Consider the following 23872-nt stretch of genomic DNA (forward strand, 5'->3'; position numbering starts at 1 on the left):
TTTCGTCCAGCGTTGTTTGAGTGCGCAAACAAAGCACGTTGAGTGCGCGTTGTTTGAGTGCGCAAAGGGACGTGTATACGAGTCTTGAGGTCGAGAGACGTTATCACACGTGCGAAAAGAATGAAGAGAGAGAGAGAGAGAGACTCTCGTTTCGGCTTCGCGAAAGCTTGAAATTGATAGATAACAAAGACAATTTTCTGGCCCAGCAGACGTCAGAGAAAGTCTCCGCAAAGCAGCATCAGATGCTCGGAGAGCATAAAAAAGTGGAGTACGCGTTATATGGGAGTGACAGCCACTCAAAAAGCGAGATGAAGTGTGACTGTCCTTAGATGTGAGAATCAATGCTAATTAGGAGAGTTGAGTTAATGAGCCAAAACTTTCCTAGATAACGATAATGGAAGCAAACTGAGCATTCATCTAGTGAAAGTGACACTAGTGACAGTGAACTCATAATAGTTGATTAGCGTTGTCACAGGTTGATATATATTTTTATTTTCTTATTTATATTTGGCAAACTATGAGAAGGTAGCCTACGTTAGAGCCGGCTATCCCAACGTCATGACAGTAATGTACAAGAATAAATAGCGCACGGTTATACAGTCACACGTGGTGGTTTCTATCTTCTAGTAACCTTGGGCAAACGCATTCTAACTATTTTTTTCTATTTTTGACAAAGTTTAACAGGCCGTTTTTGCATTTGGCTTTATTCGAAGGAATGACGATATATCAGCAATAGGGCGAATCCAAGCACTGCTGCAGTGGACGAGCGGTTACAGCGCTCAACTACAATCTAGGAGGTACTTGGTTCGATTCGCAGAATCACTGAGCACTTTTTTTTTTCAGGAGGTTGCCCGGCCTGACATTATGCGTGGTGGCGGGTACTAATTTTTTGAGAAGTAGGCTTTTGCACTTGCTTCTTTCACTCCCCTTTTGACCCAAAAGCGCTGTACTGTGCTCCTTCAAAAATTTTAACAATTCAGGGTTCATAATTTTCTCCTCCAACCTCTCTTATCGCAAAAGTGTCCAGTGCCGAAATACCAATATCATACCTGGTATATTACTTTTCACGTGTTTGGATATTCGACCAGCAATCAGTCTTCACGGTGTTTTGAAGAAAATCTACACATGCAGTGAGCTAACTGCTTGCAGCCAAGTTGACTGCCTTTGTAGGGACACGCTTTCGTGCTAATTTGGTGGGCATCATCACATGCAGCAAGGCCAAAGAGCACGGACAGTTAGAGCTAACACAAACAGAGTGATTAGTTTGTGTCTTCTCTCCCGCTATTTGTCATGCTGCACGCTTCAGTGTAATGTCGCTGTCAATGGTTAAAATGAACTATAGCAGTTATTAGAGTTCTGCTGAAAGGGTCCCCTATTGTCCAGAATGGAACAGAACAATGGCAATTTGATTTGTGTGATAAAGAGATACCCTGCTTTTGGTTACTAGAATAAATTTCTAAACAGAAGTTTATTTTCTATTAACAACAGTTCCCGTGCAGATGAAAGGTGCATGGACAAAATTCGTGTATTCAGCTTGACTAGGTTTGTGACCTTAATTGTAATTGCGAACCGGTATCACAGTATGCATAAATATCACACACATATACAACCACGGGTGATAGCTTGCTTATTCTGATTAAAATTGAAAGGTTGAAATCGACATATTCAACCAACGCTATGTGTATGAGATATGCCATGTAGAGTAGCTATGCTCTAAACTAATCTTCGCAGGTTCGTTCCATTTTACCCAATTTCTTGCTCATGACTGTAGGTTGGTAAATGAAACAACTTCTTCGAACACACATATTCTGTGTAGGTTACAATTATTTTTAAGCAGTACAAAACAAATTGAAATGTATAATGGCTCAAAAGAGAAATAACTAGAAACAAATTCAGCCAAATCATTACCAAACTTACTCACCAATGATAAACGGATTCTCAATTAAAAGATACATACATACATACATACATACATACATACATACATACATACATACATACATACATACATACATACATACATACATACATACATACATACATACATACATACATACATACATACATACATACATACATACATACATACATATACGCACACACACATATACATATGTACACCCATACATACGTACATACACTCAGGTGTCAATATTAAAATGAATGGCTATAAAACAACAATTCTAAAACACTCATTTTGAATATAATACAGAAAGTAACTTACGAGAGAAATTCACCGGCACTGTTATGTCTGAACACGGTGTTTCTCGAACCATCTCGCAAAAGCTTGATGCATAGTTTTCCGCTGCTGCCCAGTGACAAGCAGCTTTTATAAAAAACACAAGAATAAAGCCCTTGACAATGTCATGCTAAAGAAAAGGGCTGTGCATCAATATTTTGTACATGTCTGCAATATCACTCTGTTTATTTACATAGCTTGGCTCATTCACAACCCACTAACAAAGCATGTTAGGACACTTGGGCTGAAAGTTGGCACAGCGCGAGTAAATTCTAGACAATACATGAATAATACAATTATAAGCTACTAAGCTCCTTGGTGCAAACAGGGTTTATATTGACAGCTATAGGTGCCATTTAGTTTCCCCAAAACACTTCTCAAAAGTAGAGTCAACTTTATTTAGCGAAAAGTTTCTATTCTGGCGCATCGTGGTGGCTCAACGGTGGAAGTGACTCTTTCGGCCAAGAAAATAAAGACCAATTATTTTTCCAGTTCGTGAATTCACCCCATGCTAACATTGAGGCAGCTGGTAAGAGTGCTTTTGGAGAGAGGAAACCACCACATTCCCACCAGTTGTGGCCTTGGGTAGCTACTTCACTTGGACAAAAATGATGAAAAACACTCCTCAAGAAGACTTCAAAGTTTGCACATCAACACAGTTCCCATACAGCTGTCTATTAGTCTGCTTGAAAAATAATGAGTTTACTGGTGGGCAAAGACTGTACACTATGTGAGGTGATGCTCCAGTGCACTGCATGTATGTCTTGCTGCTGGCCTCAACTGCGATGTTGCTCAGCACATATGTGTAAAATAACAACTAATACTCTGCCACTGCAAAGTAATTATGTGTCATTTGCATGAAACAGGGACCACAATAAAAGAACATAACAACATTTTCCTTCAGAAAGTTCAAAAAATGTAGATAAATTTCCACAGTGTTTTCACAGTTCATCTGAGGATAGTAAAATTGGTTGTAAACACATTCTTACTTCCACTAACAAACTATTTTAAGATGCCAGATTCAATATTAGAGTATACCAGCACTTTTGTAGGGCTAAACAATTGTACAGGCACCTAGAAAAACACAATTGAATGCATGCTATAGCTACATATAAAAATAAATACTTTTATTTCTAGTCTGAGTAGAGCTGCATAGATGATAAGTCACTTACATTACATTATGAACAAACCTATCCGAGCAAGGTATACATTTAAAAAGTTACACCTACACAGTAGATAAGTAGACTGTTGAAGGACGGACAGGCAGTGGGATAATACCCAAGCACTAAAATCTACTGTTAAGATATACTAGGAGTAGTGATGATCATCTTCCTTCCAAATAAAATAATCCACATAGATTCACTTCCCAGAGCTTATACACTCATGGCATCATTGGTGCTATACAAATGAGTGTACACTGAAGGATTACATCGACTAAGTACATGATTACTGCATCCATGGCTTTACTTCTTGTACTACAAAGAATACAAACACAGTTATCATTGGCGACAGTGGATGCTGTGATTTACGGCATGTAAATGTAGAGGCACGCAGGCACTTAACACACATGTTAAAAACTTCAGCTCAAAAATATTTGCCCACTAACACTACAGCAGCATTAAAATTAGTGTCATAGTTTGGTATCTTCCATGCAAAACTTAAATAATTTAGAATGCAAGCAAATGAACTGCTGAATAATGCACTGCTAAGAAGTTAAGCAGCAGCTGGTCCTGACATCACAATGTGCTCTTTCTGCTGTTGTAAACTTTGAGCAGGAGAACAGTCACTGGCAGTCCCTTTATACTTGTTGGTCTTCTGTGCTCTGTTCTTGATACACTGTACATGACTGTGGAGCACCGAACCCCTTGTTACTGTTACAACCATGCTACATGCAAAAGTGTATAGTTGTCAATTATGTGCTCACATTTACAAATATTCTATTTTCAGAAGCCAGTGACAAGCGTCAACACACGCACACACAAACAGTGAAGACTTAAAATATATTTAATATGATACAAGAGCAAAACTACAATGTTATAGATGAAGGCATAAAACTTCTGCCAGACATAAAAAGGCAATAAAGTTTCTTCTATTTTGACTTTACACTAGGTGCGAGAAGCAGACCACAAATAAGTTCACTAAGAAACACAAGTTAGACTGCATTACAACACAACAGCCAATGTTCATAACTTTAAGGCTGTCTAACATAGCCAGCTCACCGTACTGCGTATAGGAGCAAATGGGCAGTCTAGAAGACACAAAGAACTCGTGGATTATGAGTGTGCTTGTTGCTGACATTTATTATTATAAATGGAGAAAACCTTTCAAAATGCACTTAATTAGGAGAAATAATTATACGCAACCAACACAGTGGGCTCCTACAGGTGCCACCAACACTCACCATTATTGTTGATACCAGTGTCTTGCCGGATGGATATGCTGCGTCCTGCACAGAACACCAAAGGAGTGCTCCATAACTTGGATTGCATGTGTGCTAGCTGCATCGCTCTGCTGCTGAAATAGGCTAGCCACAGACAAAGAAATGAGAAGCCATGGCTTTGAAACACACTGAACGTCACCTTTAAAGATCAACAATGCATAATTAGGTCAGGTACAATTTGTAGAAAAATATATATCACTATGCAATCGTGGTGAACATGTTCGGCTGAAACACAAGCAACAGCACTGAGAGAGAAAACGCTACATTAGGTAAAAGATGCAGTTACTGGCCCTATGTCATCTGAGGCTTCTTCAATAGGTCTTTCTCCTTGCAAGTTGTGAACACCCAGGCAATTTTCACCCACTTGCTATTTCCTTCCAGAGAACTTGATCCACAGAGAGAGTCACAAGCTCGAGAGCTCAATAAGGAATCAAAGTATTTGTGCTCGTTTCAAAGCACAAACTTTTGAGTCTCAGATTATTGGAGTTTTATTCATAAGCTGCAGGCTTCCAGCTTTCAACATTCTTAATTATCTTGCAAGTTAGTTCTATAAATGTTGAATAAGAATTATGTGTAAGAATATTACAGGTATCCACTGAAAGTATGCTTGGGTTTTCAATTTGTGCACAATAAGTGGTGTTCACGTAATCGTATGTATTAAAGAAAAACTAACCTTGCAGCCAGCCGTTAGGCAGTTTTGTGCCCTCGAAGCTCCCAAGCAGATCGCAGTCCTTCCAGATGAGGCTGCCATGCATGCTTCCACGCCACATCCGCTGAACGATAACAGTCCCAGCAGTGACATAGGTTTGCATAGTTAGGGAGAACGTGTCCTTCCTATTTTTGTACAGGTGCTCCAAGTAAGGATGAGGATTGATGTGCCAGAATGTGCAACCGATGCATCACAGGACCTTAACAAACCAATCTCTGCGATCTGTGAAAAGCCAAAACGAGATATTTAAAAACAATCAATAAAAGCACTCACTTCTAATACTTATTTGAGGAAGCTATCACTTCGTTAAAGTGACCAAAAGCTGCTATAATCACTTTGAAATAAACTGAAGCCTCATGTAAAATTTACGTACCGCAATATATATGTCCTACTGAAGTATAGTACTACCACAGTGGTAATCATCTATAGAACTAATTTTCCAAATAACATAAATTTTTTTAAGTGCAACCTGGCTTCTGAAAAATAAATTCACATTAACTTTCCCACTATCAATCGTGGTCAATCGACAGGCCCAACCTCATCTTCAAACAAGAGCTCACTTGGATCAAATCACAAAAAACTTTTTATGTATTTGCTCCATAATATATGTATGTATATAACAGTAGTAGTAAATTTTTCATGCTTCAACTTATCATAGAGAAACATTACATATGATGGGCTTAAAAACTTGCACACGTTATAGAACTGCGTGAATTATATTACCGGTGAAATTTAGTTCTGCAAGGTGAACTCACCGATGGCAGCATTTAGTAGCCGTCAGTGTCATGAGGAACCAAGTACGGCCAACAGGCAAAGGGCATCTGCAGACTGGAAGCTGCCAATGACAGCAATGAAGGGCTGGCCAGGTGTGCACGTCGATTGATAAAGTGTAAGAACTGGCCATGACCGGCTGTTGTCAAGGCTCTAGGGCCGTGCAAAACGATGGCCAGACGAACTCGGAAACCTGTAGTTAGGCGATATTGGCCTACAACTTCATCCAAAGCAAGGCACCGGTGAAATCTTTGCTTTTTCTGGGGGCTGGAGGGAAGCTTGACGTTCACGGGCTCTCGCTGCCACATAGAACTGTCAAGTTTTTACCGAAGAACAGTCTAGGCGCGCTTCCAAAGTAACACGATCCACAACAGAAATGTAGCATCTCGCAGCTTTGGTTGATCACATAAAAGCGCTAGGACTGGGGGCCGGAGGGAAGCTTGACGTTTACGGGCTCTCGCTGCCACATAGAACTCTCAAGTTGTTACCGAGGAACAGTCTAGGCGCGCTTCCAAAGTAACACGATCCACAACAGAATGTAGCATCTCGCAGTTTTGGTTGATCACATCACAGCGCTAGGACTATGGTTATCACAAAAAGGAGAAGTGACGACTTAACAAACAAGAGCGCCAAGCTGCCCCACCACAACTTCGCAGGGCAAAACAGTTATCAACGCTGTCTTTCAATTTTCGGTCACACGAGCACAGCTTGTTCACAAGTCTTCGAACGTCAACACAGCACCGCTGTTCACAACGAACATCGTTTCACTCCCGAACAGTACATTGCTCGCAAGTAAATAGAAGCGTACGGACTAACTAGTGGCGAAGCAAGAACCGAGCGCGTAGTTCATACGTTTCCGTACGTACTTGGGGTCACTCAAGTAACGTGTCAAAACGCTGTCAATCCGAAATGTCGCACAGCACCCAACTGAGAGACTGGAAAGTCAAGCGAACGAACTGTTACCGGCACACAAACACACATTGCAGGCTTCTCGAGCGCTAGTTGCCGTCGATACATCGACGCCGATCCCCGCTTGATAACCACACCAACGCACAGGCTTCGCTGCGCTTCACCGTACACCATTGCACTGCCGCAGCTTTCCGCACTGCTTACACGCACCGAAAGAGCTGCTGTAATCACAACACATCCGATCAAACGCTGAAGTAACTCGTGCGAGAAGCGTTTGCTGAAAGTCGCACCGACCGATATGCTGTTTACGACGCCATGTTGTTTTCGACAACTGCGCAGCACATAAAAGAGCTCTTAGAAAGTACTTGCACTATTTTCACGGCGTGAAACAAATTTCTCTTATGTGTGAGGGGAATGATATGACGAACAGGACAGGCATGCCAGATGAAAGAAGTGTTTTGGCAACGTCACGGAGTGAGCTGATGTAGAAGATATTGCTTTACAACCAATCACAAGCTGTGCCTGTCGGCCAAGCCGTCGTCTGCTCGCGTTTGTCGTCTGCTTCGATCAGAGCATGCGACAGGGAATTCGCCTTCGCAACGCTATTATTCTCAGGTCAAGTGGTCGCTGCGTCGCACAAAATACATGTCAGTGGCTGGCTCTACCTTTGAATGATGTTCGTGCGCCAAGTTAAATGCCTGGTAATTGACGCAGGGATGAATTCAGCCAAGGTTTGCTCCAGAATCGTGAGGGTTTGCATATTTTCGGTGTCATACAAAGTTACTAGGGTCATTTCATTCAGATTGCTTGCCATATTATCACGGTCCATATCAGTGTCTGAGCAGTGAAGGTGAAGATGCATGATTTGTTTGTAGTTCCATGCGTAATCACGCGCACCCCTAATACGCTTTGGTTTACAAAGTACGCTTTGTTCCAGATCGTCCCAAAGTGTATCGACAGCTGTATTTCAGAGATCGCAACCATTGGACAGTTAGAGCCAATGAATGTACACTAAAGCACAAACTTCATGAACCACTCACCAAAAACTTCCTCTCATTTTAATTTCCAATAGCGTGCAAAGAATGTGCTCCCATTAACCTCTTTGGTGGTAATTTCCACCAATGAGGCAAGGATCTCGAGTGGCACTTTTAATTGGATGAGATGGGGCGCAACACAACAACATAACAAATAAGGTTGATCCTATGCCATGCCGCGTTCGAATGCACCGACCATTCACGTATCACATTGGTTTTCATCCAACCACAAATCTTTACATGCATAGTTTTATGCCATTGACGCCCAATAGAATTCTTCAATTACTGTGACTTCAAACTTATTGGACGATGGTGGTTGTCAACACCATCCAGTGCGCACAATGGAAACAACACGCGAAGCTCAAAGCGCCGAAAGAAATAAAAACGCACCAGCAGTCATCAGGCAGCCCTTAATGGGCGTGAATTAACTCAAAACCAGCCAGGGCACCAAAGTATACCGCCGCGGCAGCAGGTTCTAAGTAGCCACATTGTTCCTAAGAGTGGTCCGGACCACTCTTAGGATTTTTTCTCAGCCATGCTGTTTTTACGCACAATTTCGCTTCGTGAATCCACTTACGAGCACTTTTCGGTGACGTAAGCAAATATAGCAACTGCATCACCATCGCTGACATGTTCCCGGGCAGTCACAGCGCGCTTTATTTGCAGCGGCCGATGTGACAACGATGGCCTCTTACGACGTTTTTTCGTTTCGTGAATCGACTTACGCAACAAAATTTCTCTTGCGCAAAAATGTTTTCGTGAGTTTTGTGAATCCGGCCCTTGATTCTAATCCCTGTGTCCTCGCACTGATAGTATGGTGTCACGAATTTCCAACAAACCCAAGCCGCGAGCTTTTTGAAATATTGATAACATTATCTTATGCCAGAGTGATGTGTAACTGATGATCTACTACAAACACGTAATACATTATTGGGAGGGTGAGCTGTCAAACCACTTTTCTACGTTACTTTAAGCTGTAACGCACGTACAGAGCGCACCAGCTGTACTACTCAGTTTCACTCTCAAAGCGTTTTCTCTTTGAACTTGGAGTGAACCAGCAGCACATCAAGTTTAGTGCTTATTCTGCTGCTTGATTGCATGTTTCATGCACATTCCCCAAGACCCAGATCTCCAAGCACAATTCCATCACCTCAGCCCATATCGGTAATATTTACTTTCAACGACATACCATTGTTTACTTGACTCACAGCACAGAGTTATACGCGACAGCTTTACTGACACATGCCACCTTCATCTTTATCGATGACGTTGTAGTAATCTACAATTCAAACTTCTCAATAACATCATACAAAGAAACGGCGTTGTTCTATTGAGGATCGGGGAAACTGTAATGGTAAAGCGTTACATTTACACAGGAACATTAGCGGAAATGGCGAGAGCAGCGCGACAAAAAAGCCAGAGGGGTGACGAACAATGGTCCTCGACCGATCCCATTTGGGGTATTGTGCGCACCCCGCAAAGGTTCTTGAACTCTGCAACGTCACAAGGAGTCACCTGTCTACGTGAAACCACAGAAAATATCCATTGTACCTGAATACTCGAAGGAGCACATACCCTTACTTCAAAACCAAAATAAAATATCTTCTAGGTAACGCTCACCACTGATAATCAGTCAAAAGTGGCCCATCATGCAGGGCCACTAGACAGCACAAGCATCTTTAGTTTCCAAATTTGGTGTCAGGGGTCCTTTAAGGTGCCTTCCAGAAGCGTAGGGAAGTGCGCGATGCCGAGACTGACCACGTGTTGGAAGAACACCTCATTACTTTTCCTATTAGTGTGATCCAGTCTGACAGCAATCAAGTGCCGTTCTGCAGTGTGGGAGTGTCGACCCACCTTGTAGAATTTTGACTTGACACTCGAGAATGATCGAACTTTATTGTAAGGCTGCGGCCAGTAAAGGGTGCACTATTTTCTACCACGGTGACATTTTCAGCGGGCCAACTCCAAGTATTGTGTGTGTGTGTGTGTGTGTGTGTGTGTGTGTGTGTGCGTGCGTGCGTGCGTGCGTGTGTGTGTGTGTGTGCGTGCGTGCGTGCGTGTGTGTGTGTGTGTGTGTGTGTGTGTGTGTGTGTGTGTGTGTGTCGGCATAGTCGCGGCACCGGCGTGTAGTTTCATCGTGTCTTCGAAAGGTGCGAATGATCGTCGCGAAACGGGTTAATCGCGTGTAGAACAGAAGAACCAATCACAACATTTGAGCCAAAGAAAGTGAGTAAAGCACCGCTATGCTGACCACCGTAATCTGCATGAAGCCGCGTGTAGTGTGTATACTCTTCGGACGTTTATACATATATGTTTTATGCTCCCACGCTCACGGACTGCAAAGCTTCCAGCTAGTTCCTGAGAGGGTTTTTCTCATCGCGTATACTTTAGATACTTGATGGCGTGATCATCCTTTTAGTATCTCGTGAACAGCCGGCCACTATCCACAAATCTGTCTTTGGACACCCAGGTGCGTGGATGACATGCAGGGAAGAAGGGCCGAAGATAATATAAGTGGTGCTGCAGTGGCGCCTGTCCACCGCCTGCGATGATTGAGGTTGGCCCGGCATCTATTTAACATGCCAGTTATCTCCGTGGCTATTGGTCTATAATTTTATTGTGATTCATTCAAACAGCCACCACAGCGATAACGATGGTCATGCCATCGACGTAATAGACGTACATCCGGCGATACAGTCTTGTTGAACCCGCTGGGTTTGCCCTCGCCTCCATTACCTTTATTGACATTGTTATTATTTGTGTACAGCATAGAAGAATCCTCAAGCGCTTGATCGAGTGACTCTTATATATTGTCAATGAATTGCTAACGACAAAACAAAGCTTGTCTGTCGTATACCAACATCGAGATGAAACCTTGCTAAGTGCGAACGAGGGACTTCTATCCCGGACATTATTTCATTTACCCACACTGCAATATCGAATCAACACTTATTAGGTGCCTATGTATTATTCCTTTCGACATTGTTGTCTGTGCATATATACTATTGATATAGGTGCATGTGTGGTCATTTCTTTTTGAAGAAAACACTAATAACGCTTGAGCTTCGCATTCAATAGTAAAGTGCGATAGCGTAATCGGGTTCCATGCGTGTCGCCTCATCAGATGGCCTTGGTTAAACTATACCGAAAGAAAACGAACGCTAGCACGCGCAACACTGGCTGTTTCAAACAATGCCTACTGCAAGTACAGTTGCCAAGTGCTCACTCCGCCATATTTTTTCTTTTTGTGAATGAAAGAAGCCTCCTATGCGTCGGTAAGTCAAACGCGAGCCTACGCAGCTGTGGACTTTGTCTGAACGCTTTGTGATGGGTGGGCCTTTAAAACACTTACTGCGTAATTCTGATGTGTTGACGCCTGACGTGATTGTACGCTTTTGCCCCACAACACTATATACGTTAAGAAGACTTGTCTATTTAGATTATATTTGTATATTTTTTCAAGAAATGACCTGCTAGTTTTGTAGAACGCCTGCTTGCTATGTCAAAGGCTTGGGTTCAATTCACACTCAAACAACATTTAAGTATTTATTAATTTGTAGTTATCTCGAATTTTCACTTATGGACAACACTATTTTGTCGCTGACAACCAACAGCTCCGACGTACACATTAGAATTTCAGTGATTCAACTCTACAACGATATCATGTTGATATCTAAAGTGCAGTATTCTGACTTCGCATTTGAAGACTTATGTAGAAAGTGTCATATGTGTTGAACTTGTAATATATGAACACTATAGTGCAGTTAGACTTGTTTGTAGTATAGCCGGTGGCCTCTGAACCGATTGTATAGGATCGCTTCCTTGCGCTCTTTCTATCTAGATATAATCTGTCGCCGCCAATGTTAAATTCCTGAAATATACATAGCATGAAATGCACAATAAATTTCTCGCTTTTTTTTGGCCTCGGCGTTATCCAGCACTATACTTTGATCGAAAATTCGAATGAAACGTTAATGTTAACACATGTCTTATTTTTGAAATATAACTGTAACGAGTTCCTTTTGCATTTACGGAAATTATAACGAGAACTCGTTCCAAAGTTGCAAGGGAATGAAGAACGAGCTTTTGTTCCTTATTTAGAGGAACGCGTGCGACGCTGGTACGCATTAGGGACGTGATATCTTTATCGCGTTCAACACTTAAAAGGGAAGGCATGACCCTTTTGGTTCTGAATTTTTCAACTGGCAGCAATTTTTAATTTTTGTTTATTCGGAGTTACTGCACCCTGAATACCATGAAAATGTTTTTTCTGAGCATGCTTTGCGTTGTGGGTTCAAATGTTACATCGTCCAACTGGGATACTGCACTACGCTGTACGAATTTAAGGACGCAGCTATGGGCAGTCCAACGGGCCTACGACGTGGAGGGGAGGGGAGGCCTATCTGTCCCGACGTGGGAGTGGCCCGCTACATGCTGGTTGACTCCCCGATGGACCTAAATAAAGTTTTCTGTACCATATCAAACCATCTTATCAGTATACAATAAAAATGAATCCACGTCCTATATATAGAACTCAGACCTTAGTGGTTATATATTGAAATATGGTAAATTTAAATATATCTATTTTTACCTTGTTAGTGCAAGTTATCATTGTGAAAATACCATAAAGCAACCACGTATTACTTACAGCACCTAAAATGTCAAATAGCAAGTCTTTCCGCACGTGATACACAGATCCTCACCGCACTTGAAATGCCACCGTCTAATTATTAAAGACTTTGGAAGATCCAACATCATGAAAGGTTGCCGAGTCCTGCTTTCCAGCAGTCGAATTATTTCCGCCCAAGTTTGCAAGGGCAAGCCGTTTGCACTACACTTCATCATCGTCACCTTCTAGCTCCATCACACACCATTATTATATTTTATAACACGAACTAAACTTTATTACGTGTGATCTCGCTATCAGACACCAAATACATATCATGTAACTGGTATAGAAAGGTTTCTCGTCTAGAATAACAAAAACTCGGAGCTTTTAACAGAGCAACACATCTGGATTAGCCTGATTGCATTCAGAGGTCCGACAACCGCTGAGCTTTGGTGTTCTATATCTAGGACATCAATATTGTTCACTGAAGCGTGCGATACGTTAAAATAGCAAGGTAAACGTCTTAGATACACCTTGAAAAAGTACAATAGCTCTTGATATAAAAATTAACTGGTAACATGTCATCTATTATTTGGTTGAGGAGAGTGTCCTCTTTGTCGCATTCCGCCATTTTGTTTTCGACTTTTGAGAGCTCTAGAGATGACGAAGACAAAAAAATTACTATCTATGCTTTTGCAGGTGTATTAAGTATAGACCCTTTTCATAAATACGCCACCTGACGGTGAGCTTTTCGTCAGTTTCGCTTCGCAAAGGAGCGTAGGATAGCTAGCGCCATCTTGATGGCATGGAAAGCGAACCGTCAATGGCGTGAGTGCTGTGATGTTTGTGTTGGCGGCTAGTTCTCCGTACCATCCACTGTAATGCACCGCTTTCTAGGTTGAACGAGCTCCTAGCACTATCTCATAAGCTTTCTGAGCTGCTTCTGCTGCACAATGAGCAATATCTTGTACCCTTCAACGGGTGGGACGAGCACTTTGGCTTGTTATGACTGCCAATGCATGGATCCGGCCTGCAAAAAACTCTCATCGGCGTGCCCTCCCGACGCGGTCCGCGTCCTGCGGAACGCAAGAGGCGTCTGTGTGCGCTGCAAGAAACGCGCATCAGCGTCACTGGGACACACAGCGGGCGTCGTCTGCTGCGGTGCCCTTACAATGGCGGCAGACTGTTTCGCGTCCATGGCACTAGGGGCGCCCTTTTTCGAAAAGGGTCTACAGTTCCGACACCTTTTTTTTTTAATTTCTGACTTATGTCACATTTGACAGCGAAATTTCTCCCTGTCCTTTTTACAGTATGAAAGGGCTGAAATTCTTGAGGGTCCTCAGATTTCTTCATTTTTTTTTACTGATGTCATCACAGCAAAGACAAAACTGACAAAGTGGATGCTTGCACGTTCGCTCTTTTGTGTTTAGTCCTTAGAAAAGATAAATAAAATAAATAAGATAGCTACAGATGCCTCGCAGTCTGAAGAAAAATCTAGCGTTGGCATTTTCTTTGAAACCTTCAACTGGTCCTTTTCACCAACACTACCCAATTTCTTCTCAGTATTTTCGGCACCATTCATGGAACTGATTATGGCATTAAGAAAGCTCATCCCGCCGGCCTCAAGTGTGGGCATCGTTACCGATTTGTTGTCTTGGTGTTCGGCACTGGCCTCCAATAGTGACTCGTATTTATCACGCACGTTTCATTTTCCGGTCCCAACTCATATAACTTTAATCCAATTTATCTGGGTTCCGAGACACATGGAAATAACAATGAAAGAAATGGCGGACACTCTGGCGAAAGCTGGTCTCAGTGGTCCGGTACTTTCAATCATTCTCCCATCAACACTCATACTCCGTGACGTCCTGTTAGAGGGGATTGGCCACACTTATCGCCTTTTGGTTCTTTTTCTACTGTAAAATTTCCTCTTGCTGTTTTTTCAGGCGACATCAATGCCGGTCTCCAGTCCCGGCCAGGGCTCGCCCTGGTCGGCAAGTCACCCTGCTGAATCGGTACCACTCAAGTGTTTCCTCAAGAAGGGCGTAAGCAGCTTGCCTGTCACGCTTGTGCCCACTGATGGTGGAGCCATTCGGTTGAGCGAAACAGTGGTGTTTCAAGAAGAGCTTCGCAACATAACCGGTCATTTTCTGGACATCTCGGATGTGGGGTGTTTCGGCAAGACTAGCACACTATGCAGATCTTCAAATATTCATTGCCTAATGGATTCACTGACCTCTATGATATTTGCGTTCATTGTTGTTCATGCTTTTATCCCCCCTCATCTTGCTTGAGTGAAGGGCATTGTTTGCGGTGTTCCTACTAACATTATTCCTGAGCCTTCTTAAAAATGGTCTGTCTGGATAGTGTGGTATCTGTCTACAAATGCACCATACCTGTAGGTGATATGCGAGTCCCTACTGAAAGCATCATCGTTACCTTTGCCGGTCTCACACGCCCCTCTGAGCTGAAGGCCTGGCCTTATCTATTCCGTGTAGAGGCATTGACACCTCTCTCTCTGCAGTGCCATAAATGCTGGCGATTTGGACGAAGCGCTAATGCTTGCAGGTCCTCATTGAGTTGTTCTAAGCGTGGTAGGTAACATGCCGCATCAGAATGTCAGGTAGACAACTGCAGGTGTTGCCTATGAGATGAAGCACACACAGCCATGGTCAATAGCTGCCCTTCTCGTGAACGTGAAAACAAATTCTGGATATTGTGGAGAAACACCGTTGTCCTCGGTCTTAGGCAACATCTTTCATTAAAGAGCGCGAAGTGGAGTACGCCGCTGCTACGTCACGCCACAGTGGGCCTACTGAAGCGACGGTCGCTTCCGCAGTGTCGGCAGCATAAATAAAGCTATGTCGATGATTATAGAACGGCTTTTCAACCCCTTAGCTGAAGGTTTAACCAAGATGCTCGCTGTCAGGTTAACCAGCCTTATTCCTTCCTTCGCTGCACACACTGTCATGGTTCAGGGTGAAACTGGGCACCTCGACAATTTACAAAACAATCGGTGCCAAGAAGATGTTCCCCCAGAATAGCTCATCAGCTCTCAGTCACTGACGCCTGCGGGACCCAGTGGGTCATTTGGTGACATGAGACATGATAATATCATTCATAAGCGATGAAGTCATCCATTGTCTCCAACCAACTCGCCAATGTCGAAGCCTAAAAAAAGGTACTATCAATGGCAACAACAAGCAGGAAGTTTTGCGTTCTGTAGATGAGTCAACTATATTAAGTCTGCCATAGCGCCTGTAAACGTTCTCCAGTGTAATTGCCGTTCCGTACCTTCCGCTTACACAGATCTTATTTATCTCATACAGCAAACAAATGCAAGTATGAGTTTACTTCAAGAGTCTTGGCTTTCAGTAAACAAAAATTTACTCCGAATAATTTTCGAACTGCTAGACTAGATCGGCCTGGTAGAGGAGGTGGACTATTGGCCCTAATCTCATCGAAAATGAATCATCATGTTACTGTAACTTTTGAACATATTTGCCCGGATTGTGAACTGTTAGGAAAAGATTGTTTGTTACCTGACTCCTACAGGATTACAGTGATCAATTCATACTTTTCAAATAGAGTAAGATGCACAGATCACCTTGATTGTGCCATCAAGAATTCTTCTTCAAATTCAATTTTATTAGCAAGAGATTTTAACTCGCATAGCACTTCTTGCTGGTTTAAAAGCGATGGGTGTGGCAAAACATTGTGGAATTGGTTGCAGGATAATAATTTTCGTTGTCATAACTCTGGACAATTTATCTTTCCACGCGGCATAAGCTCATCAACACTAGACCTGACTTTTTCGTGTGGCCAGTTTATTATTTTCATCGTGGGAAATGTTTGTTAATGGGGCTATTAGTTATCATGTACTGATTACTCATGAAATAATGCTACCACACCACACCTCTGGTATCCGGCAACAATGGTTCATCAACTACAAAATCTATAAAACTGCTTAAATTCTGCGCTTTCGTCATTGAGAACGTGGTGGACAGCAAATAGCTGCTTCAGTGGTAGCGTGTCTAAGTGACCCTGTTTACTCGGCTGCTGACCCGCAGATCGCGGGTTCAAATCCCGGCTGCGGCGGCTGCATTTCCGATGGAGGCGCAAGTGTTGTAGGCCCGTGTGCTCAGATTTGGGTGCACGTTAAAAAACCCCAGGTGGTCGAAATTTCCGGAGTTCTCCACTACGGCGTCTCTCATAATCATATGGTGGTTTTGTGACGTTAAACCCCACATATCAATCAATTAAGTGACCCTGTTCAGCCGGCAGAGTTTTCTGTTAAATCTGGAAGCACACGGTCAAGTTCGGCTTGGTCGAATGAAGATTGCGCGCTTTATAGCTAAATATAAACACAAATCTGACTTACAAACGCGTTTATCGAAACCTGATATAATATCTCCTCTGTACAGATTTTCACGGAACAAAAAATTGGCACAAGTACCAGCGTATTCGGCCCCGCGACAGTGGTATAGTGGCTAAGGTACTCGGCTGTTGACCCGCAGGTTGCGAGCTCGAATCCCGGCGGCGGCGGCTGCATTTCCGGTGGAGGTGGGAATGTTGTATGCCCGTGTGCTCAGATTCGGGTGCACGTTAAGAGCCCCAGGTGGTTGAAATTTCCGAAGCCCTCCACTACTGCGTCTCTCATATTCATATGGTGGTTTTTGGGACGTTAAACCCAACATATCAATCAAACCAGCGTATTCGCATTCAGTAGTGCTGTCTTCTAAAGAGACAACCGATTTGTTAGAGGACATCGCGAAAGGACTTGAAGCGCGTTTTGCTTCGTCGTGCTTGAGACCTGTGACATTCAAAAGCTCAACCTCAGACGTTCGGGAACTCATTATGATGGAACTGGCAGATGTCATTCTAACTGTAAATAAAGTGGCTCCTGGTCCGAATCAGATTAAAACTTTATGAATAAATTGATGTTTCATTTCCATCCCGATGAGCTTTTGAATACTGTCAAGTGCTCGTTGCAGCACACGTGGATTCAGAACGCATGTAAAATGGCTAAAGTTGTGTTGCTGCGAAAAAAATCAAAGCCTCTGATATGTCCTATATAACATTCGGCCAATTCAGCTTACTTCAAACTTAGTTAAAAAAATTGAAAGAAAAAATTCTTAGCGGGCTCAGCGAAATCACCGCGCGTCAGGGTATTTTTTCGCCAAGGCAAGCAGGGTTTAGACAGGGGTGCTCTATATGCGGCTTATGTTGATTTGGACAGTTGAATTCGCCTTGCAAAAGTATCTGGTGAGCTTTCTGTGTTAGTCACATTGGATATTGCCTAAGCCTACGATAGCGTGGAGCACAGTATATTGATTTCTAGGTGAGTGTACTGTGATGTGCCAAATTACATTATATTATAGGTTCAGAAGTTTCTCCATGAGAGACGATTCTTTTGTCGTCACGTGGTAATTACTTCGGCCTCAATTAAGCAAACAAGAGGTGCTCCGCAAGGATCAGTTCTGTCACCCCTTTTATTTAATATCTTAATATCATCATGTCTAGTTCATAAAAATGTTCGTCTTTACGTCTACGCCAATGATATTGCTTTTTTCTCCTCATCTCAAGATATCAATACTTTGTATCAAATCTTACAGTCGTACTTGTGTGAGCTTGAAGTATGGCATGGCGGACTGTCTTTTTCGCTCAATGTTAGAAATGTGCTTCACTTGTATTTCCTCTATGGGTTCCCTATATTTTTCGCTACATTATCGAAATTATCCGATTCCACAAGTAACGGCAATAAAATATTTAGGCACTGTTTACGTGAAGAATTTAAATTGGCAGCAACAAACTTAATCAAACACCTGTAAAGCAGAAAGCACCCTAGGATTGCTACGCCACTTTGGCAATAAGAATTCGGGGATGCACTGGGTTACATTACTTATGCTATACAAACTTTATGTACGCCCAATTCTGAAGTTTGGTTGTGTTCTCTTTTCCGGAAGTGCTAAGTACAAATTAAAACCTCTTATATTGCTAGAAAGGCAAGCTCTGCGGCTGTGTCTCGGGCTATCTAGGTGTGTTGCGAATAGCGTGCTTTATTTGGAAGCTCGAATCATTCCACTTGATGCGAGATTTCGACAGCTTACCATACAAATATTTTTAAAACTCTACAATGCGCCCCTCTCCCATTCACAGACAGTTTTCAACAAATCTCCAGATTCATTGTTTAAGCGCCCGTGTCCTCGTTATTAAAGACCCTAAGTCATATTCATCGAGTCTCTGTTGTCGAATTTTCACGTTTCTCTTCAGAATTTAACTCCTCAAACCCATATGCTCAACGCCAGTAGACTTAGTTTTCAATGACATGTTTCCGAAAAATTCCAAGTTACTTCCAAAGCATGTTCTGAAGGGCCTCCTTCAAGACCATCTCAGTCATTTTCCTAATAACGTAGTAATTTCGACGGATGCAACGCAAAATCTTCAGAAGGCTGGAGGAGGCATCTTTTTTCATCAGCTTAATTCGTATTTTGCGCTTCGATTGCCTTATTTCACCCCAATTTATCTCGCAGAATTTCTGGCAATTACATAGGCTCTTCGAAAACCAAGTTCTCAGCAACCAAAAACTATCATTATTTCAGATGTCTTGTCTGTTTGTACACACTTAACGTCCGCAAAGCAGTCTCCTCTTCACAGGATATTTTGGTCTCTCGTACCGCGTAGCCTATCAGAAGTTTGGTATCTTTGGGTACCCGGGGATGCTGGAATTGCACTGAATGAAACTGCTGACTCGCTTGCTTCGGCGTAGTTAAATTTCCCGATTGTTCCAGTAGCTCCACAGTTTCCTTTTATTACAGCCGAACGATTAAAACGCCTGTTAATCTTTAAAAACAACGAAAAATCACCCATTATAATGAATTTTGGCACTTGCAATTCACATAAAACACTGCAAAATGACTTTCCCGTCAATGTGAGGTGAGCGTCACAAGATTTCGCTGTAGAGTTTTTCGATTAAGTTATTATCCTCACAAATCAGGACTTTCATTAACTGCCCCAAGAGCAGTTTGCAATGAACCGGAAACAATAGATAACTTTCTTCTCACATGTGGCCGTTTCGCCTCACTGGGCCGAATAATTCTTGAGAGGCTGATCGGTTTGCTGGGATTGGCAGTTAATACATCCACCTATTTATCGTTTGGAGCCAGGCAGTTGGGTGCCGGCCACAGTGCTATTCTGTCAGCGCTACATAAATTTATTCAGGAACCCGGAAGGATATGCTGCTAATGGTACTGGCAGATGAATTCAATCTTTGTCATTTTCTTCTTTTTTGCTAATTTGTTTTATACATTCTGGTTTATCAAATTCTTTTGCCCTTTGCACTTTTTTCTTTCTTTTTTAAAAGAACGTTATTATTGTTCTGATCTGTTATTATCTGATTTTTCTCTCTTTTAGCAAGCGTTGTATAAAAAGTTACAAAATAAAGTACAGTGTGGCCAATCTCTCTTTTGGGTATGAGCCAAGATCTTTTAGACAACAAGACAAGTTCCAAAACTAAATTACTACATGCATAGAGCTGGTATTGCTACTTCCCCTCTTTGCTCATTCCGTAACAAGCACGAAACAATCGAGCATTATTTTTTATCGTGTAGTCGCTTCAAGTCACTGAGGAAAAACCTTCCTAAAGCGGCTTTTAAGAGAATTAGGTTGGATTTCATTATTTCTAATATTTTCTCATTGGGAGCCTCCTCATTAGGTTATTGATTGATTGATTTGTGGGGTTTAACGTCTCAAAACCACCATATGATTATGAGAGACACCGTAGTGGAGGGCTCCGGAAATTTCGACCACCTGGGGTTCTTTAACGTGCGCCCAAATCTGAGCACACGGGCCTACAACATTACCGCCTCCATCGGAAATGCAGCCGCCGCAGCCGGGAATCGAACCCGCGACCTGTGGGTCAGCAGCCAAGTACCTTAGCCACTAGACCACCGCGGCGGGGCCCTCATTAGGTTATTGTCGTTGAGATATATGTTCTGCTGTACAAAGATTCTTAATCAAATCAAAGCGGTTTTGATTAGAAATTTCTCAATTATTAAAATTCGATTTCTTCTAACCATTTTAAAATTCATTACATTTAAAAGTAATATATGATCCACTATCTAATTAATCGTTTCTTGGCCGATCCCCTAGAGTGGGTGTGAGCCATTCGTTCAGGCCATGATCATCATCAATAGTTACGCAAATGCTGCAGCGACCAAAAAAAAAGTACAAATGCAAGAACATTTTTCTCGAACCACTTGTAATTTTGCAATAAACTTAAGGCTTTTGTCTTAAACACTTTCGAGGAGTCTCATTACGCAGTTATAGAAAAATTTTAAAAAGCATGCATATTCCGAAAAAAAAAAAAAGGCTGCCGGATGTATTTCGTACAAGAACTTTCCGTGGATTTTGGCAAGTGAGGCAAATAAGTCCGTAAAAATTTTTCCAGCCCATGTCACCAACCTCACTCTCTGGTTGCTTTGAGCAGATATAATAGGCGATAATAGATTGCAAAATTATATTTATTGTAGTATGATAAAATTGTGCAAGGCAAAAAGCAAAGGCGCGCCTGTTGTGTGCTTTGCCAATTCACCAGACGCCTCCTCGACTGTTTTCTTCTTCAGGGGCAAAGACGTATTAGGAGGTGCTCCCTTGCGCATTTCACCTTTTTTGGGGGGTCTATCACGAGGACCCACCACCATCAAAAATTGTGACATCTCTCCTACGCTGTCCTCGCTGGGCCCTTTCAATTCAAGGCTTAGACGAGCGGGCCCGTGTTCAAAAAGGCTCTACTTGTAATGACACACTCCTGAAAGTCGGCCACCTCGAGCACCAGTTCTGGGACTTTCTTCTTCAGTGGCCCAGGCTGCCGCCAGCCGCTGGAGGAGCAAGATTGACTACCTGTGAGCCTGTGGCCGCAGGTAGTCGTACTGCAGTGGCGGCTGCCGAAAAGGCAACTCTGTTGTGGCGATGGGGTGGCGCAGGTTTGGAGAACACATTTCGGGATCCAGGCTACCCGAAGTCCTCTCGTTGGCCATCCACAGCTCAGCTGCAGTGTCTCTATGAATAGAGCTAGGTGCGGGAGCCACGGGTCATAATGCACGATGCGGGCAATGGCTGTAGGATCTGCGAACAGTAATGCACGTTATGAAGATGAAAGCAGGAGCATGACTTGCATGGCTTGATTGCGAATTTTATTTTTTTCAGTATTGAGAAGCAGTACCATTCCAAAGTAATGTATTAGGATTTGTGCGTAATATGAAAGATTTTATAACATATTAAGAAACTATGGTTCGACCGTGATCCAGCAGCTTGTTCATTCCGTTGAGTACGATACTCATATACTGTAACAGGTATAAAGGCATATACTGTAGGAAACTCTGCCGACGAGCTTCATTTGGCCGATGTCGGCCCTTGCTTGGTAAAGGGTGTGGTTCCCAGGTATCGGCCTTTTGAGGCCTAACAGTAGATGGGGGGCCGTCTAGAAACGCGGACTACCCCAGCGATAGCTTTGCCGCCAGCGCCAGAAAGGCAGAGGTTAGCGTAGCACCGTGCGCGCACTTTAATGCTGGCACAAAAGCGCTCGATACATCGAAACAAATTCTTAGACACAAAAAGAATGCTGCTTTCCGCCTCTCATGTTCGGCTCATGATCAGCGTCAGGGCTATAGATTTGGGACGTCTTGCGAGATGTCATAAAGAAATCTTACCCATAGCCAGCTGGTGAAAAGTTGTCGCAGGGGACTTCGGCACCTGCTGTGACACTGCCCGTGGAACTGAGTGCGGGGAGAGAGCGACAGAAGAGAACGCAGAGCGAGCGAGGCCAGGCCGCACAGAGCGCCTTCGAGTCTTCTAATCTCTCGATCTCCACACGAGCTAATGAAGATGACGGCGTTTGATAAGTACATATGACACCAACCCACTTTATGGCGTGCGTGCTGGTGCGCTATTGCCTGAGGCGAAAGCCGTCAACAGAAAACATCTGGATAGAGGTTGTGCATGAGGTCGTGCGAGCACTGGGTAACGTAGGCAAGCGAATCTATTGGCGAAATAAATGTTTTCTCCTATAGTCTAAAAAGAGAGCCGAAGAGTTTCCCCACATTTGCGATACTCTTCAATACAAAATTTGAACGCCACTGTTGAGGCGCTCTCAAGTCGCGGTGTATTGAAGTGAAGAATGAAAGAGAGCGCACAGTTCACCAAGTTAGAGCAATGTGCCGCAAGTTTCGATGACTATATTTCAATACACGTACACAAGTAGACAGGGAGGGTGGCATTTCGGTCACTGAATGAACGCCCATACTGAAGCCGCATACCACGACCACAAAAACGCATAGAGTACGTAGCTCGTGGAAGTAAATTTTCGGAATTTTCCTGGTTTTTTAGAATACTAAACATCGCTTTCACACGTTACCGGGGACACAACTTCGATTCCACCATCACAAAACTTTGCAACGAAGCCTTGATAGGAAGTGCAGTCATTCTACATGAACTCCGTGGTGCGCAAGCAGACGACGTAAAACACACATATGGAGGCCTCAGAACTGCACTGTAGAATAAAGTTACTATATATGCTTCCTTTAGGTAGCAGAGTTTCACCAAGGTATGCTATCTTGCGTTAAAATGTCTTGCGGAAAAGCCACTCACCACCCGCGTAGGAGCAACGCTCGCGCTTCAGAGTGCTACATAGTCTCTCAATATTGAGGGGTTATGGTACTAGCGTTGCTTTATTTATTTTTCCGCTTTCCTAAAATTTTTTAAAGTATGAGAGAAACTCGATTGCTCCGGTCACACCTAGAAGCCTTGATTTGATGCTTACGTTCTTGGTATGTAATAATAAAACAAAGTGCGTAGCTCGTTGAACCAGTGAGATACGTATTTATGGTTGATTACACTAGCTTCGCCTTTTCCTCTGTTTCTCCCATTTGCAAATATGAAATTATTTTTGCACTTTTGAATGCGATCGAACCAGTTAGGGAAGAATTTTTTTCATCATGTCGGACTCATTGGTTAACTGTGTGAGGGAGCCAGGTGTAGTTGTATCGCCTTCAAATGAATCGAGGTTAACAGCGATCGAGAGGGCCCATGCGATGCCCATATTACGAACGGCTCTCTATTGCGCTCGTATTACAATCGCGGCTCACGTCAGCTGATGTGAAAC

At 42.9% G+C, this 23872-nt stretch overlaps 2 protein-coding genes across 3 annotated transcripts in view; one reads left to right on the forward strand and one right to left on the reverse strand.

Annotated features, from left to right (window-relative positions):
- The window catches only part of LOC119161976 (nose resistant to fluoxetine protein 6), a 208628-nt gene that overhangs the window by 157911 nt on the left and 26845 nt on the right, over positions 1-23872 (forward strand). The gene's annotated exons all lie outside the window — the stretch shown is intronic.
- LOC142777288 (uncharacterized) lies at positions 21216-22578 on the reverse strand. Its single transcript, XM_075881601.1, has 2 exons — positions 22422-22578; positions 21216-21837 (listed from the first exon to the last, which is right to left on the reverse strand). The coding sequence occupies exons 1-2, from the start codon at positions 22423-22425 to the stop codon at positions 21470-21472; spliced, it is 372 nt and encodes a 123-aa protein (XP_075737716.1). The 5' UTR covers positions 22426-22578; the 3' UTR covers positions 21216-21469.

This window comes from Rhipicephalus microplus, chromosome X (assembly GCF_043290135.1).
Source record: "Rhipicephalus microplus isolate Deutch F79 chromosome X, USDA_Rmic, whole genome shotgun sequence".
Taxonomy (NCBI): Eukaryota; Metazoa; Arthropoda; class Arachnida; order Ixodida; family Ixodidae; genus Rhipicephalus; species Rhipicephalus microplus.